The 19,031-nt window shown below is 34.9% G+C and overlaps 1 protein-coding gene and 1 pseudogene across 1 annotated transcript; one reads left to right on the forward strand and one right to left on the reverse strand.

Annotated features, from left to right (window-relative positions):
* Positions 1 to 2,050: 2,050 nt before the first annotated feature.
* Positions 2,051 to 2,484, forward strand: LOC149155042 (uncharacterized). Its single transcript, XM_089445997.1, has one exon. The coding sequence runs from the start codon at positions 2,154 to 2,156 to the stop codon at positions 2,472 to 2,474; it is 321 nt and encodes a 106-aa protein (XP_089302123.1). The 5' UTR covers positions 2,051 to 2,153; the 3' UTR covers positions 2,475 to 2,484.
* A 13,045-nt stretch (positions 2,485 to 15,529) lies between these two features.
* On the reverse strand, positions 15,530 to 17,528 carry LOC149155043 (truncated basic helix-loop-helix protein A-like; annotated as a pseudogene).
* Between the last annotated feature and the right edge of the window lie 1,503 nt (positions 17,529 to 19,031).

Consider the following 19,031-nt stretch of genomic DNA (forward strand, 5'->3'; position numbering starts at 1 on the left):
AATCTCCCACCTCATATGCAAAATTGTTCAAACGCAATAGATTGTGATGCCTTAGTATTACATTTGGACCATTTCTTTCTATAGAAAACAAATGATTCTCCATCAATTCTTTAACAATCACGCTTCAAACATGCTTGTTTAAAAAGAAACGAAAGAGTATTTTAATTTCACTATGTATTGTTGTTCAACGGCAAACACATCATAAAAAATGTACAAGAAAACAAGTAAAATGATATAAATATAATTGATTTTCCTAAAGCTCTTGTATATGAATGAGGTATAGAGTCACAAAACAAATGAGCCATAATGTACATGATATGGATATCGTAAAATATGTATCTATTTTTAGAAATAGATATTGTGTACAATTCTTACACTAACAAGCAAAATGCACAATTCTAAGAATAAGAGTATCAATTCCAATAACAAGAGAAAAATCATTTGTAATAAAAAGCATGCATCCCAAAAAAAGAATGCATGATCAACACCTGGGCAATGCAACTACCAACACGTTACGTGTTAAAATTAGGCCAAAACAACTTTATAAAACTTAGAACATTTTATTTAGGATTCATAGGCTAAAGAGCAAGTTATTTATTATTATTAATAAAAAATTATCACAAAATCCTCATAAAAATTAGACCCTTTCATTAATGATTTATGCCAAACAATGACTACGAAATAACAAACGCAATATTTCTATGGCAAAATTTCGTACTTCCACATTTACTTCTCAACCCACACAGTTCTCTCACACACAAACATATATTGAAGATGTCAATTAGGCTCAATTGAAAATAAAAAATGTATTTTGTAATATATCATAAATATGGAAAACAACCAACATTCCCCGCTTCTCAGATTAAGCCATAAGTTAATGAAGCTCACATTTCTTCTGATATAGAGGATATGTATAAATTTACATAGCTCTTAGTTTTATTTTGTTTGTTTCCTGGGGGAGTTAATAAAGCAAATAAGTTTATAATAACTTCATGTCAATCCTTCTTCGAATTTTGAACACTGGAATAAGGAATTTTATTGCTATAAATCAACACATATATCCCATCATCTCTACACAATGGAATTCTGTACAAACCCTTTTAAGAGCAATAATACAGTCAGATCACTCACAAAACACCCCGTTCTACCACACAACTCATTTTCCAGTTTTTTTTTTTTTTTTTTTTTTTTTTTTCCAATAGAAAACAAATATGCTTCCAATATAACACAAATGCATATGCGCCACATTTCACAACAAATTCATTTTACGTAAAAATCTCACATAATAACATTAATAGTTTAACAATAATTTTCATATGCACCAGTGCACAAAATGAGATTTAAGAATATTAATCATTTTGTGCATAACCTTGCCTTACCTTTCGCCGGCGCAGGACCCGAAGAATTGACCTACCTACCTTTCAGGACCATCCGTTAGATCCTATAGATATTAGATAGTTCTATCGATGAGATAGATAGAAAAAGAAATATTAGTGGCGAAGAGAGGCATCGGGCCATGTGTCGATGTGATGTTCAACAATGTGAAAACCAAGTCTGGGCATCTCCTCATTCTCTGTCTCTGCACGAATCCATCTCCTCCATCATTCTCTAAACAGATTGGGTCGGAAAACCTCCGCCGGAACATAAAGCACCTGGACTTGAACCAGGATTTCCCACCCCGATGAGTGAGTGGCTCCGCCCCTAAGTAATATGGGGCCCTAGATGCGGCCTTACGGCTGTTTTAGTTTTGGCTAATCGCTTTCACGCAAGTCACTATCCTAAATCTTGAACTCCAACGAGAGAAGACCCTGCACCTAGCACTGGAATTGGATCGGCTTTCACGAGTCATGGTTCAATCCTAGCAACTGATGGGGTTGCAATTCCTAATTCTCCCCACCCGTTATAGCCCAGCTATGGTTCGCCGGAGCAGCATGAGCAGGCTTCTATTGCTACGCAACAATAGAAATCTGGGATGGCATTTCGCGTCTGTGAGGGTAAAGAGCTCGCTCGTTACACGGGCTCCGACGCATCCGGCAGAGCGAAGCGTTCTATTCCTTTCCTTCTGCATTGGCGAGTAGAGTGCTACAATCCCGTTCATCATTTTGGATCTACATAAGCCAAAGCCCATAGCACTGGCGACGTCTCCGGCATAAATGCGAGGAGGATGTATAGCTAATATGGGATCTTGCGGAACAGGATTTGATTCTGCAAGCGGTTCAGTACGAACGAATGAATTTCGAACAAAAGGATTGGAACTCGCCGATAGGGAAAGAGGGAAAAACAAAGCAATGCCAACAGAGTCAATCCGCTGTTCATCGATGGGCGAAGCTCTATCTTTTGCATCTCGTGCCAAGTGCAGTGCTATGGGCTTTTTTCTGCTACGCGCTCGTTCTCGCGAACCTTTGTTTCGGGAGCGCCTAGCGCCGAGAGAAGCAAAGCTCATTTTCCTCCCTCTGCCTATGAAAATGAAGTAGTCAAGCAGCGCATAAGAAAGAGACTTGGTGATTTTGGTGATGAAGGAAGGCGCTTAAGGTGAGGCTGGTGAAAGGCTTATGCATGGCTTTTGTCGAAGGGCTTAAGGTGGCATCATCACAAGACTAGGCTTTCATTCGTCCGTTGGATCACCCATCTCGAAAGATGTGATCTGTCAATGATCCTCAGGTGCAGCATCGTATATAATGAGCTCTATTAGATATCTGTGAAGGTATTGCTTAGCCAAGTGACTCGACCTGGATCTAAAGTTGAGTGATCGAAATCCTTGCCCCTCCGACCTGATGTCTACAGTTCTCCTTAACAGTCGAGCATGCTTACGCATTCTACTAATTTGGCCATTTTAGCTTGGCGGAGGTTTTTCAAGATTCCCCTCAATTTACTTATTGGGTGGGGGGGCTTTTGGTCGAGCACCTAAAGGTCCTATTATAGGAAACTTGTATTTCCCATTCACAAATCCATCTTTGTCCATGCCGCTAACTATCAGTTCAGTCTTGATCTTGGTTCATTTCGTTACTAAGAACGGAGGGGGAAACTCAGTACCAAATGCTCGGCAATCACGGGGCTCTGGAAAACTACCGCAACATAGGCTAGCTAAAGAGAGATAGATCGAGTAGGTCTACATTTCTAATCCTTCCTGGCAGAAGGGATGGTTGGCAGCACTAACTAACCGGTGGGTTGAAGGGTCAAGTATCTATCTGGTGGATGCTCGTAAGTAAAGGGTTCATAGTGCGGTAGCAAGATTCGAGTATCAATCGAGGTCGTCGATATCAGGTCAGGTCGAAGTTCGATGAAGGCAGGTCGTCAGATCTAAGGTCTTGGCAGTCGTTAGTTGGCAAGGTCTATATCTAAGCGGTAAATTGGCAAGGTCAAAGAGTCATCAAGGTCCGCTGGAACAAGCTTTCGATGGAATGTGCATAAAGTCGGAACAGGCTGGTATGCTGGTCCTGGTTCATAGACTGCTCCATCAACTGAATAAACTCTATTACTTGTTGGAACACCTGGTGCAGTAGGAACTATTCGTTTTGGATTATATCGATTACCACAAGTGGCTCCATTAGAAATAGCGTATATAAAGAAACGGCATCTCCATGAGCATGAAGGGAAGTAAGGTACAGATCCGTTGCCCATATATGCATGATCTGCTAAAGCGTAATTACGTATATAATGAATGACTGCATCGATATATGTGTCATACCAGATTCGATGTGATTCATTAGTCATTCTTGAGAGATTGAATGATGCTCGTTATATATGTCATTACGTTATCTCGAAGAATTGATCAAAGATGCTTATTGGGTGGCCCCTCTCAAATAAGTAACTAAGGTCGGAATGAGTGAGTGACTCCGTCCCTTGCCTTCTCTAGCGTGACCGATTTCACAGCTTCTTGGGGGGATTATCCTAACGCCCGTGGTGAAACTCACATTCTACGGTTCGGTTCTGGTGGACTTCCTCAGCATCACATTAGCCGCCCGGGCCCGCCATTTCTATATTTCCCACCTTACTAAAAGACCCATTCCCTTCCCCTCACTCCGTTCTGGTTATTCCCACCACCACTTACATCCGTATCCCTCTCATTTTTTAGTTACTTATTTGAGAGGGGGCACCCAATAAGCATCAAGGAAGGCAGGGTGAGGTAACGAATGCTCGACTGTTAAGGCCGCCATCGTCTTTGCAAATACCCCGACCTTTGCAAAGATTCGTAGTTCTAAAATCAAAGCTCTCCACAAATGAAACATAATAATATTCCCCACTCTCTTGCACTAACTTCGTCTTCCTTAAACTTTCATATGATATATGATCAATAAATGTGTAAACGTATTAGATTTATTCAGGAAATTGACAAACGTACCCCATCTTCTGTGTAGTTAAAGCTTTGCACAACGAAACATAATAATAATAACATATTAACACTAATAGTTTAACATTAATTTCCACATGCAGTCCCCGTTCTCCAAAAATTACCCTAGCCTAATAAAAGCTTCGCACAATGAAATCTCCTGCACAAACCATGTCGTAAGTAAAGATTCAATTCTAACATCAATGCTTAGATAAATGACAAACTGTTAGAGCATTATCCCAAAAATACCCCATTTTAACAAAAGCTTTGCACAAAATCCATCATGCGTAAAGATTCAATTATAACACCAATGCCCAGATAAATAACACACCATCAAAGTACTTGTGACCCTCGCCCCTCTCCCACTCATACCCTATTTCCCATATTTTTAGTCGTTAATAGAAAACACAAATGATTCCAATATAACCCAATTATCCTCTCTACGTAAAAAAAACTCACAAATTAACATCAATAGTTTAACAATGCCCTATGCACCACCTCACATAATGGAAATCAATAATATTAATCATTCCACAAAGATTCATAGCTATAAAATCAAAATCTCTATGCAAGTGCTCTCGTGCTCATATCTTGTACTTCGCAAAGTAAAAGCTATGAAAAATGATATACTCAGTCCTTTATAGACATTCATAAGATATATGAACTAGAAATTTGTAAAAGCACCGGTGTTCAACGACCTATGTAGAATCCTACCTTCCCTCTCACATATTAACATCAATAGTTAAAACAATTCTGTGTGCACCATCCCACACAATGAAAATTGACAATATTAATCATTCCGCATAGTTAAAACTCTGCATAATGAAATGTCTGGCACGTACTCTATTTAGGGAAATAACAGAGTAAGAGCACTTACGAAACCCTCTGATCTCCTGCACATAACTCATTTTCCATTTTTTTAATCGCCAATAGATTACACATATGCTTCTAATATAATACAAATACCTTGTCCTACACAATTTCTCCCCTGCATATACTTCGTACTCTGCACAGTAAAATCTTCACACAACGAAACATAATAATATTCCCCGCTCTCCTCCACATACCTTGTCCTTAAACATACAACCACGAAATGTGTAAAATTATTAGTTTTGTTTGAGAAATTGACAAACATACCCCATATTTCATACAATCAAAGCTCTGCACAATGAAACATAATAATAATAACAAATTGACATTAATAGTTTAACATTAATTTTCACATGCACCTCGTCGTGTGAAATATTCAATTCTAACACCAATGCTCAACAGAATAACACACTATCCCTCTAAAGCAAAAAAAATAATGGTAACAATACAATACACAACCACAATAATGTTAATTTTCTTGTGCAAAAGAGAGTTATCTTTCTCATTCCACACAACCATGTTGATATATTCCACACTATATATGAATTAATAAATAATGGTGGGCCATCAAAGATTTAATATGTTATAACAATTAATTAATGATAATATAATCTTGTTTCATACATTGTGTGGATGTTGCATTGTTTTTGAGACTGGAAATTTCATATACTCTTTTGTGCGGAGCTTTTCTTGTGTGGAACTTTCCGCACAATGAAAGCTCCATACAAGCAAAACTCTACACAAGTTATCAATACCATTTGTTTTTGTTTTATTGGGTGCAAGGAGTTTATTGTGTGGAAGTGTCGATAAAACACTTTCTCTTTACAAAATCTCTATGGTGGGCGTACATACATACACCATTATTATTTTTAGTATTATTAAGGTCTCTTTTGTTGTTGCTTCTTCCAAGGAAAATAAAAGCAAAGAAACAACATCCCCATTTCTCCCGTACATACCCTAGTTTCCAGATTTTATTATCATTATAAAAAACATATATGCTTCCAATATAACCCAGTTATCCAATCAGTGCAAAAAAATCTCATAGATTAACATCAATAGTTTAATAATGGCATATGCACCACCCTCCACAATGAAAATAAACAATATTAATCATTCCACAAAGATTCATAGCTATGAAATCAAAAGCCCTACTGCACATATAAATGATTTGTAAATTTGGAAAAGTATCTTTGCTCAACGTAACATCAATAGTTAAATAATGCCCTATGCACATACTTCGTACTTCGCACAATAAAAGCTCTAAATAACGAAACATAATGGTATTTCTCGTCTCCCTGCACATAGTTTGTCCTTTGTAAACATTTATACGATATATAATCTGGAAGTTTGTAAAAGTATCTCCGCACAACAACTTTTGTAACACACCTCCCCCCTCACCTATGCAAAGGACCTACATTCGGGTCATTTTTGTCATCATGAGAAGAGTAGTACCATAACAGTGTCATGCAAGTGCTAGTGTTAATGTTAGAGAAGTAATGTGAAAGCACTCATTGATGGAATGGCCACTTAAGAAATTAGTTTTTTTTTTTTTTTTGTTAATTTTTAAATCAATTGTGAGACACTCACAAATACAAAAATTAAAACACTCTCTAATGGGGTATTATGTCCCATTGAAACTTGCTAAGCCAATCAGAAATTAGAAAAAAAGATTTAGAAAAATTAGAAAATTCTTTTGAATTCAAAAACTTTTGTTAAAATTACAAAAGAAAAACAAAATAATACACAATCAATGCCATTTGAACGTAGGGTGAATGTTATAGTCCCTTACTAAGTAGGGACTAATAAAGTGTAATTATCACAAGTAGAGAGTAATTATTTTGATGACTTGAATGCTTATAAATTGTAATTTCTTAAATCACAAACATCTTAAACAAAACTTTTAGGAAAAAAAAATTGCAAAATCATTCATTAATTTATTATGGAAAAAATGAAATTGAAAATCATTCATCAATTTATTATGGAAAAAATTAAATTGATGAAGGAAAAAAAAACCTTTGTGAAAAACTTTTATTACAAATCATTTTTTTTAACATAAAAAAAGCTCCATACCTTTAAAAAGTAAGAATTATTAAAAAATATATAAGAATAATAATAATCAAGTTTAAGTAGACACCAAATTGGTATATGAGACCCTTTGTTTGTGAAACAAGAGACTCATCTCTGGAACCCCTTTATAAAGAAAGAGACTCATCTTTGTATAGAAATTTAACAGATAATTTTTATACTTTAACTCTCTATGTATTTAAACATATAACTTCTTATTAAAAAAAACTTACTTTTAACCATTAACATACTTAAACTATATATTAAACCTATAAAAATTATAAATCTCTATAATGATAATATTTATATATACCAAATTATATATATAATGACAATATTTCAAAAGTAAATATCCAAATAACCTTACACATGTACCAAATGGCATAACCCCTAAATCTCTGTAAGAGAACGCTGACCATGCATGCAAAAATGTATTATAATAATCCAGTGTGTCATTCTTTAATATCAAGAGTTAATATCGTACACATTCTTTGATATTTGAATTTTATAAATCACTTATGAATTTTGTAGAAGCAGTGTTTGAATCATGTTTTTGATAGTGGAAATAGATTTAGCGCCATCAAAAACTTTTAAAGACCTAAAATTATAATATTTAACGGTTTTTATTTGGATTTACAAAAATCTCTACGAGATCTTTTCAAAATATAACCTGAATTTCCATATCTTTTAAAATAAAAAACATAATCTTTAGACTATGGCCCTAGAAAATAAAAAATATATACCTTAACCATTAAGATTGAATTACCGTCCTTTATTTAATTTTAAAAAACAAATGCTTTAAGATTTACACCAAACCTGTTATTTCTCACGCGAGATTTCAATATATATGGCCCCTAGAAAATTAATATTTGTACCTTTCAGCTTTAAAATTGAATTAATGTCATTTATTTAATTTTAAAAAACAAATCCTTTAAATATATATGGCCCCTAGAAAAATAGATATTTGTACCTTTCAGCTTTTAAATTGAATTACTGTCATTTATTTAATTTTAAAAAACAAATCCTTTTAAGATTTACACTAAACCTGTCATTTCTCACGCGAGAATTCAATGGTGGTTAATTGGAGCCAACGTTTCGGGAAAAGTCTTCCACTTGAATTTTATTAATCACATTTCACGTGACTTTATTGGTGGGGACGAGAAAACACTCTTTGGTTTATTTTTTTTATCAGTTTATGGTTTCTTTGGAAGTGGAGGAACCTAAAATCTTTGAGGATTTTTCTATCTCTGCCAAATATGTTCTTTCTTCTATTTCTGCTCTTTATCTTCCAATCAGTCCAAACATGCAATGGTTTTTGTCCTTTCTGATTTTGGGATTTTACCATCATGAACATACAGCATGATGGTAATTTGTTTTACATGATGTGCTATGTTGCTTATCGGTAGTATTCATGAGTTTCCAATCTCATACAAAACTATCTGAATATCTTGTATATATATCCTCAATATAATATCATGATTTTCTTTCTGAAAAAATCATGAACACAAAATTCTGATTTTGATAAAAATAAAATATATTTTAAATATAACTAGTGCAGTTACATTTAATGCATTAGGACAAATAGTCACACATTAATGCATTAGGACAAGTAGTCACACATTTAGTGGGTTTCTTATAGATTAGGACAAGTAGTCACACATTAATGCATTATTGTGCAAAAACTTTGTCCATTGACAACCTTAGTGAGAGAGATTTTTTACCAAAAAAATAAAATAAAATAAAATTATGTACAAAGCGGAAAAAAAACATGTGTTTAATGAATCCGGTTTTATTTTAGCTATCTAGACCAGTAGTGAGAGACGCTGCAGTATAATTATTTTATGTTTTTGGAGATTGTTTTACGTTAATTTTGTATGAATTATCTGTTAAAATAAAATGATAAATTTGAATGGTGTAATTTGGACGATACTTATCAAATTCAAGTGAGTTGCTCTGAAAATCGGAATTTTGAGATATTCAGTTCCATAAATACGAATTTTCAGGAATTCTTTTTTATTTACGGATTAATACGCTAATTTGAGTTTGGGACGAGAATATTGAATTTACCAAGTATTTCGTTATTAAAAATTATAAAAAATATAGATTTGCTTAAATATATAAAACTAAATTATAGTGTTATATTTTTTTTTAATAATAGTAGTGATGAACCAATATGTCAATAATGACTATCTTCGTTATTGATTGGGCAAATAATAAGTTTTCCATGTGTTTTATAAAATAACCTTTACCTCAGCATGTTTTTGGAATTTAAGAATTAACAAGTACCAGTTCACTATCCAACAGTGAGTATGGTGTGGGATTTTATTAGCCAGTTCCATTTTCAATGGACTATAATAAGAATGATTTGTTCATTCATTCCAAACCTGTTATTGTTGAATATATTCAAATTGTATAATTAGATGGTTTTAATGTTTGTAAATTATTTTAATGTTATTTAGGTATATATAGATGTGTTTAATAATTAAAATATTATTAGCCAGTTCCATTTTCAATGGACTATAATAAAAATAAAAATGATTTGTTCATTCATTCCAAATTTGTTATTGTTGAATATATTTAAATTTGATAATTAGTTGGTTTCCATGTTTGTAAATTATTTTAATGTTATTTAGGTATATATAGATGTGTTTAATAATTAAAATATAAATTTCAGTTTTTTTTTAAGATAGAATGTATCGGCTGTGGCTAAACCCATGATGAAAGATGAAATTGTTGTATTGTCGTTTTCGTTTGAAATAAATAAAAATGAAATTGTTTAATAGGTTATTGGTTCAATTGCATATGTTGTTTTTAAATATGTGGGAACAATATAATGAGGTCAGATTACTTCAATTGTGGCTAGATCAATCATTGGGCTAGAGGAATTGTTTGTGTCCGCACTCATAATTTTACTTCACCACAAATTGGCGACTTTGCTGGGGATCCAATCCTTCTGTTTGTTTGCTTGGAATTTCATGATTTTGTGTGAATTTTTCTAGTTTCGCCATTTCCCTTTAGTTCTGTTTGTCTTCCTTTGCTTACTGGTCTGGGTTTGAAATTCATAATAGCAAGTCTCATCTCAACTTTTGAAAAATCTTGTAGCTCCTTAACTCCAACTTCCTGTTGGTTATCAAAGGCTTTCTTCAAACCCTCTCCTGTTGGTAAAGAGATTGACTTGGATTCATCTCTTGCCCATATTGCTCTTCCTAAGCATGACCCTTTGTATCTGTTCCTGACCAACCGTTGGTCGAAAAGAGTGTCGGCTTGGCTCCACCTTCAGTTGTTCACTCTGTTCCCAAAGAGAGTAGTGATTATATTGCTCATGTTCTTCTCGTCTCCTCAAATTCTCATGAATCGAAGAGCGACCCTCCCATCCCGATTGTTTAGGGGAGTCTTTCTTCTTTTCCTGCAGAGCATGGGGGCAATCATACGATACCCCCACCAAGTGGTTCTATTGTTTATTTTGATTGGATTCAATTGACTGCTTTCTGCCTCCCATATTATGTGCCTTTCCAGATCACAGTACAAGCCTATAATATGGTAGTGCATGGCACTATATTAGATGAAGGCACGTCTGTTAGCATCATGTCTTCTACTACTTGGCAAGCTTTCGGCTCCCCACAGCTTGTCCCTGTCACTTAGAATTTGTTGGCTTTCAACAGAGAAACCAATCAACCCTTGGGGGTCCTTCTGAAGTTCCCTATTACTTTGGGATAAAAGACCGTCTATATAGACATGATGGTAGTCCAAGGTCCCTTAGATTTCAATCTTCTCCTTTGACGCGACTATGTTTATTTCATGGGAGCTCTTGTTTCTTCACTTTTCTGTGTGGTTTGTTTTTCGCATGGAGGGAGAATAGTGACCATTGATCAATTGTCGTTCATTGGTCACTAGGTGCCTCCTTTGCAACCATCATCCCCTATCGGCTCTTGTTTGCAAGCAATGCCTTCCTCACCATAGGTTAATTATGTGGCTACCCGTTCCATCTCTGTGTCTGTTGATCATCACACAGATGGTATTGTACATTATGTATTGGGGGCATTGGAACTCAACCTATCTTTGGTACCAAATGACATGTATTCCTCCCAGAGCATGGTTCTTTCGTCTAGTGAATACCTCTTGGGAGCCATGTTCTCTTATGGGTCATGAACAGGATCATGAGGATAGTTCCTGGTCTTGTGTCAACCTCGTTAAAAAATGAAACAAGGTGCGATGTGAGGATAGTTCCTGATCTTGTGTCAACCTCGTTAAAAAATGAAACAAGGGTTCATGAGGATAGTTCCTGGTCTTGTGTCAATGTTGTTAAAAAATGAAATAAAGTGTCTGAGGATAGTTCTTTTACTGTGTCAACCTCGTTAAAAAATGAAATAACTCCCTTTTCAAAATCGAGTCTTTGATTAAGATCTCGTAAAATCCCAGTCGAGTCTTTCCTGGATCTCGAAAGTGAACCTTCATTCCATTCACCTAGTTGAATGAAATGAAGCTTGAGGGGCATGTACCTCGAATTGAGTCATTATGTTGGGGGCATGCGAACTTATCTCAAGCATAGTTTTTCATTTCAAGCTTGTGTAAACATGAAACTAAATCCAAGCAGAGTTCTCCATGGTTCAAGCTTGTGTAAAAATGAACCCATGCCCGATTTACATCTCGTGATTGCCATTTTAATAAGCTAATTTCTACTAGATGAGCCTTGTCTGCTTTATTCCATCGCCACCATCTATTTGGTCGATCATATGCTTTCACTTGGTTGTTTTTTCCTTTCTCGAGGAACTGCAACAATGAGTTTTATTAGCCAGCCTCTTGAGCATTACATGTTTTGAGCAGTTCCTCCATTGTCGGAACCAATTGCTACCCTTTATACCACTCATTCCTCCAGGACAAGTCACTTTTAAGCTCTTTTCTGACTCGTAAAAAATGAAAAGATCACCGAGTATTTTTCCCTTTTGACTCGTAAAAGAGAATAAAACGGGGGGTCTACTTTCAAGCTCTTTTCTGACCCTTTAAACAAGAAAAGATTGTAGAGCTCTTGTCGTTTTGAACTCGTTAATGGCTGCGAAACGTCGTTTACCAAGTATATGTTTACCCCTTTTCAGGCTGGGATGCACTATTTACGAAAAAGGTACTCCTTGACTGAAATGGTCAAGCAGTTCTCTCAAGTATTGTTTTCTACCTTTTCGGGCTCAAGAGACATAAATGTATGAAAATGGATCATGTGGAGTTTTCTTTTTCGTGTCTTTTTCAAACTCTCTAAACGTGAAAAAGATACCGAGTTACACCTTTATCAGACTCATTAAAATATTAAATGACAATGGATTCGTCACCATGACAAGCATGACATTCTCCTTCCTAGGGCCCGTTAAACTTACTAGGTCGGATTCGTCCGAAGGATGAACTTACAGTGCAAGCATATGCTATCCCCTTCAATCTTGCGATTAAAAAATAATTAGGGTACCTGCCAAGAATGGTGGGGGGAAATTTGGAAATCTAATCAGTTGTGTCAGAAGCTCACTCTTGAACACGAAACTTTCTTCTTTGTGTTGGGTTGGGATATCTTCCTTTTTATTGTTGACCTTCCTTGCTTAGGGCCGTTTATTTTTGCCTTCCATTTGATCTCTGCCACATCATCACGACCATCAATCCTATGGTTCCAAAAGTTTCCAAACTTCCAGTCGTGTCGCTGATATATTCAAGAGTTGTCCTTCTGCAGTTACACTTACCTCTAATTCTCTATATCATCCAAAATCATTTTGCATCCCTTTGTCTCATGTCGATGATGTGGGATACATTATGGCCCTCCTTCGACATGGTCACTTCTTGTTGACTTCAGCTCATTATCCTAGAAGTTGACCGAGAGACTCCCTTCTAGTACCTTAGAGCTTGCATGCCCTAATGGCAAGTTATTCGTACTCGATGACCGGTTCACATCATTGGCTTTTGATCGGGTGATTTCACGGGTGTTCGACTCCAGTTCCTCTATTCACATTCCGTGGATTGTGTTGCTAGTACCTTGAGGACCATTTTCATTATTGGAGGTTTCTCTCATGCTTGTTGATAGTTTACATGATTGACTGGTAATCAGACGATTTTCTAGCATGTTCGACGTCAACACATCTATTCACATGTTAGAATTTTCACTTTGATCGGGTTGTGTTGGAGTGCAAGACCCTGAGCTCATATTACAAAAGTCTAGGTTGCAAGGCGATGTGACATGATTATGTTGATTTGCATGTCTCTCTCAGATGGATGGCTACGACCATACCTTGGTTTCGATATGATCCCTTTTATCTGATGACCGTGCCCATGCCTGGATCCGTTTACATGATCATTCCCTGGATGACTGCGTCCATACCACGATTCATGTATCATTTGATAGAGTTTTCAGTTATGTATATGTATCTATACTTTCTTGCAGGTTTTCCGATGATAGACTTTGGTTCCCCACACTGATACATAAAGAATTTCATCCCTCACTCTTGTTCGGCCTTCACGCTTTAGGGGGAACATGTTACACAACATTTTGTCATTGTCCCTGTACTCCCCATTCCATGATCCTGGAGGACCTCTACAGTGAACCCTACATGCTTTTCCTTCATGAAGAAATTCCCATTGTGTCCCTCTTCATGAGCAGAACAATTCCCTTTTGCATCATTTCCCACAAATCTTTTGTTTTTCCCAATTTACAAGACCAACGCTAATGACATTTGTCCTCCTCGTGCTGATATCCAAGGATTAACACTATCCCTAGCGCCGACCAGAGCGACTAAGAATTGTTTCAGTCGCGTCGATCCTCTTTTGGAAAGTTTTTAAATAAGGAGTCAAAGCTTCTAGCTCTAGAAGCTTCGTAATGGAAGTCTAGTAAATGTTTGAGTTGGATGGAGTCGAGGATGTCAGTTTAGGCTCCTTTCCCTTATAAGGATGGAACTACCTCAAGAGATAAGACCGTCTCCCATGAGAAGAGGAACCATCTCCCATCCATTCGTGCTATATAAACCTCCATTTTTCCCAAGCACAAGCTAGTGTTGAAGTGTTGAAGTGTTAATGTTAGTGTGCTAGTGCTAATTAAGTTGGGAGTAAACAACAAGCTATTCATAGTTGTAGCTCTCTAGTTGTGTGTGATGGAGAAGCGTGAATTTGGTTTAGTGTGAAGCCTAAAGGGAAGAGCCTTAAAACTATCATTGTTGAGGTCATCATGGAATGCTAATGGAAGTGTGTGAGACCCTAGTTTTGTCAGAGGAGAACAACAATGTCAATACAGTGGTTGTAATCTCTTCTTAATTTAATATATATGCAACTATTGATTGATTTCCTACATAATGTGTCATGTCACATGTTTATGGCTTAATGTTTCTTGACTTGTTAAGGTTGAATTACAAATTTGTCTATTATCATGGTTATTGTTTGTTGTTGTTTACTTATTTCATGTGTTCGAAGAAGGAAACAGGAGATAGCTGGAGCAAGAAAGAAAATTCATCACCAAATGGGATAAGTGTACTAAGAGGTAGGCCCTCTTAATTTGTTATAACATAAGGAAATCTTCCATAGAATGCATCAGTTGTGTCTAGACCCATTATCGGGCTAGAGGAATTGTTTGTGTCCACACTCATAATTTTACTTCACCACAAGCTCCCTTCTAGTAGCAGCTGGAGAATGAGTGAAGTTTGGAGCCTCCTGTAGGTCGACGCCTACGTATTAGTAAATGGACCAACTAGTACATGAGCTAGGGGGTTGGATCTCCCTTCCAGTAGCAGCTAGAGAATGAGAGAATGTTGTAGCTTTCTGCAGGTGGGTGCCTGTGTACTGGTATGAGTCTACACCAGTACAAGATTGTAAACAGGTTTTCCTTATATTAAAAGGAGACAAAAATAGGAGTTTTTTGTCTCGCATTGGGTTTCCACCTTAAATCTTGGTGTTCATGTGTGTTGCTTATGTGTGATGGTTTATTTTGTTATTACTGTACATGGTTACTGTCCATATGGTTAATGAGGTACTGATGCACTAATTAAATATCAGCATATGATGAATTAATTGAATTATAAGTTTGTTGGATATACGCTGGTTGCTTTAAAGACAGTTGCGTGTACACGCAAGTTACCTTCATTGAAGTAGTGTATATAAATTTGAATATGAAAAGAAAAAGTTATTGATTTGTAAATACTGATTCACCCCCACCCCCCTCAGTATTATTTCCAACACTTTGTCGTCTGATTAGAATATTATGAAAATCTACAATTAAATTAAATTAACCACTCTCTTATGAAAAAAAACTTATAATGGAATTACTCTTTCTATGGTGACACCCAATAATCCGCATTCGTTGGAAATACCGTGGTTCATCTACATATTCATGACGATGATTTAATTTATTTTAATTGTTTTATGTTTGAGATTTTTTTGGGCATATTTTTCAACTTGATTTGCTTATAATTTGGGATGGGTTGGAATTAAAATTGTGAATTTTTTTTTTATAATTTGAGTGTTCAAAAAGTTTTTAAGAGTGGGCTATATATATATATATATATATATATATATATATATATATATATGAAAACTTATTTTAAACAACAAAAATCAAGATTAACCAAAAAAAGATTTGAGTCAAAAACTTCAAAACTTATAATAGATAAACAAATACACCTTTAATTTATCTTTGGCTAAAAAAAAAACAGTTTTAGTTAGTGTTACAACATTTTTTCCATTTAAATTATGTTTAAGGTGTGATTGACGAAAATGGAAATGGTTTATATTAGTTATAAATTTTAAAATATTATAATTTAAAATAAATATGTATAAATAATGTTAATTGGATATCCAAAAATATTTTAAAATATGTAATCACATACTAATAATAACTTCAAACATAAACACACTCCATTTTAATTTTTGGAGATCGAAAACTTAACATGCACCTACCTACTTAATTATATAGAGATTTTCTCTTGTCCACTAGATTTGAAACTGTGTGTATGGGATAACATCCCATTATACCAACCACTTGGTTGGAAAAGAAAACCAATATTACTTTAACTTAAAAGAAACAAACATATAAAAAATAAATCCAATAAACAGAACTCATAAAACCAACACATGAAAAACAAATCCAGTAAACCAAAAAACAACACATTATTAAAAAAAAAACTAGCACATGAGAAATAAATCTAATAAACAGAACTAACAAATTGTTTCAAGAGTGAGTAGAGCCTCAAACATAAATCAATGAGAAACAAAGTACCCTACAGAAAACCTCATACATAAATGAAATAGGTTTGCAAGAAACAAAGTACCCAACAAAATGTCGAAAATCATATGACATGCAGGTCAAATAGAACCACTCTGTATCTGTGAGATATTCTAGTGATAACAGGATGTACTACTACCTTGTTGTAAGATTACTACTTCCTCGAGCAGAGAATGACTGAAATATTTCTCTTAATTGAAGAGTTTTCTTCTCATGCATCTCTTCCCATAGGTGTAGTTCCTCCTCCATCGCTTCACCTATTTACTTCATTTTCAAATCTCCATTGAGAAATCCATTATTCCAAACCATCATTCTAGATAACCAACAAACAATTTACAAATAAATATAAAACTTTGGTTCGTTCATAAGTGCGATACATATCAATTCTATTAGGTCAAATACCTTCCATGCCCGCCGACTCTTAAAATGTTTCCTCACAGACACCAGAGCTCTTTATCAACCAAATATAAAGCTAGCATATTTATATGACCCAACCCCATTCTAACCTCTAAACCACAACCTGTCCCAAAATAATGAAATTTCACTAGACAAGAAACTAGATCATGATGACCTACAAAAACGATGAGCTCTAAACTGAATGAAAGAATTTAGAAACAAATGGTTAAAAAGAGGTGCATAGAAAAAATTTCCATTTTGTTGAAATTTTGGCCAAAATAATGATTTTTTTTTGTTAAAATAACTGAAGAAAATAACAAAATAATGGATGATCAATGCAATTTATCAAATTAACACTATAGAAAAATAAAAATAATGGATAGTAAAAAGAAATTAATACTATAGTACTTTGACTAGACTGAGACTAATAAATATGACATAAAGAAGAGAAGATCCAAACCCTTACTTTGCAGAAAACTTACATAATACATAGTATGTCCACCCTATGCTTTGAAGGGTTGATTTCATCCGGAACCTTAGTCTACTTTGATAGATTTCATAGTCAAGATGTCCTAATACGTTGCCATTCTGAGTTGAAGAAGAACCCATTTCCTTTCCCGTCCCCTTGCACATTATAGCAATAGTTGTTTCAAACTTTTTTCAAGCTATGTAGAAGCAAGAAACCTTGGTCGTAGGTGTAGCTGGGCCTTTGAGGACTTTTATAAATTGATTATTATTGAAACGTAACTTAAGAAACACAATTATATTCTTGCTCACCAACTCCAGTCTTTGGAATTTTTGTGTTTGGAATCCATTTACAAGTAGTCTCACCCTTGTCCCCTAAGGGCCGACGAACAAAATGCCATCATAAATATATGGCTATTCGCAATTCTAGTGGCACAGGTGAAATTTTACTTTTGGCGAAGCTTGTTTTGATCCATCAATGAATTATCGTACAATCTGTGATATTGTTTGGCTTGTTAATAATAAGTTGGTTGGAAAAAAATTGAGATCATAATTTTAGAAAAGCAAAATTGTTGTTAGTGTACATTTGTGATATTTTTTGGCTTGTTAATAATAAGTTGGGTGCAAAAAATTTGAGCTATTAATTTTTAGAAAAATAAAATTGTGTTTTAAAGGAAAAACAAATAGGGTTTTTTAATATTTTTTTAATTCGATTGTTATATATTGTTGTTTTTTGTTTTAACTAGATTATTATAATGTCGTTGTTTTGTTTTTGTTTTTTTAATAAATATGAATTAATAGAAAATGATTAATTAGTGCAAAATGATCTATTCTAATATAAAAAAGTTAATACCATGTGATATGAGTGTATTTAACAAAAAGTGAAATATATATTTTTAAATATATAAAAATATATGTAGATTAGAATGTTCAAATATTACTAGGCAATATTAGTGTATCTAAACAAACAGCGAAATACATATAAATAATGGGGCATGTGATGGTGACATGATGGTGACATATAGAGAAATGTTCACATATACATAATTGAGTGGGCCATGTGATGTGAGTGTATGAAAAAAAAACTACATTCAATTGTATATGAATAACTACATCATGTGATATGAGTGTACTTCAATACAAGTGAAATACATACAAATTAGTTGCCATGTGATGGTGAGATATACATAAATGAGTGGCCACGTAATGTGAGTGTATGAACAAAAAATAATCACACAAATTAGTGAGACATGTGATGTGAGTATATGAATAAAAAACATGATTATGTAGTGCAAGTTTTGGAATTAAAGTACTCCCCAAATGGGGTGATACAAAAACACAATGTTGCAAACATTAGAGAGCTCCTTCGTTCCTTGCCTATAGCTATATGTTGTGATGGTGACTCATTGGGTAGCCCTCCCATGCAAACAAGTTTGGAGGATGTGCGAGTGTGGATGGAAAACTATTTCACGCATTCATGGTGCACCAAATGATAAGCTTGGGAAGGATGGTAGGAATGATGGTTCAGACAAGGTGCCCTTTGTAGAACATCCAAAATATCATTGCACATCTACAACCCTCCAAGATAATAAATATGCTTCTCATCCACAGTAGCAATTCAATGAAGAAGACTTATTTGCTTATGGCCACTCATCAATCCAAGAAAGGTAA

The sequence above is a fragment of the Pinus tabuliformis genome, chromosome 9 (assembly GCF_031772625.1).
Source record: "Pinus tabuliformis cultivar Carrire ecotype Pingquan chromosome 9, CPIR1, whole genome shotgun sequence".
Lineage (NCBI taxonomy): Eukaryota > Viridiplantae > Streptophyta > Pinopsida > Pinales > Pinaceae > Pinus > Pinus tabuliformis.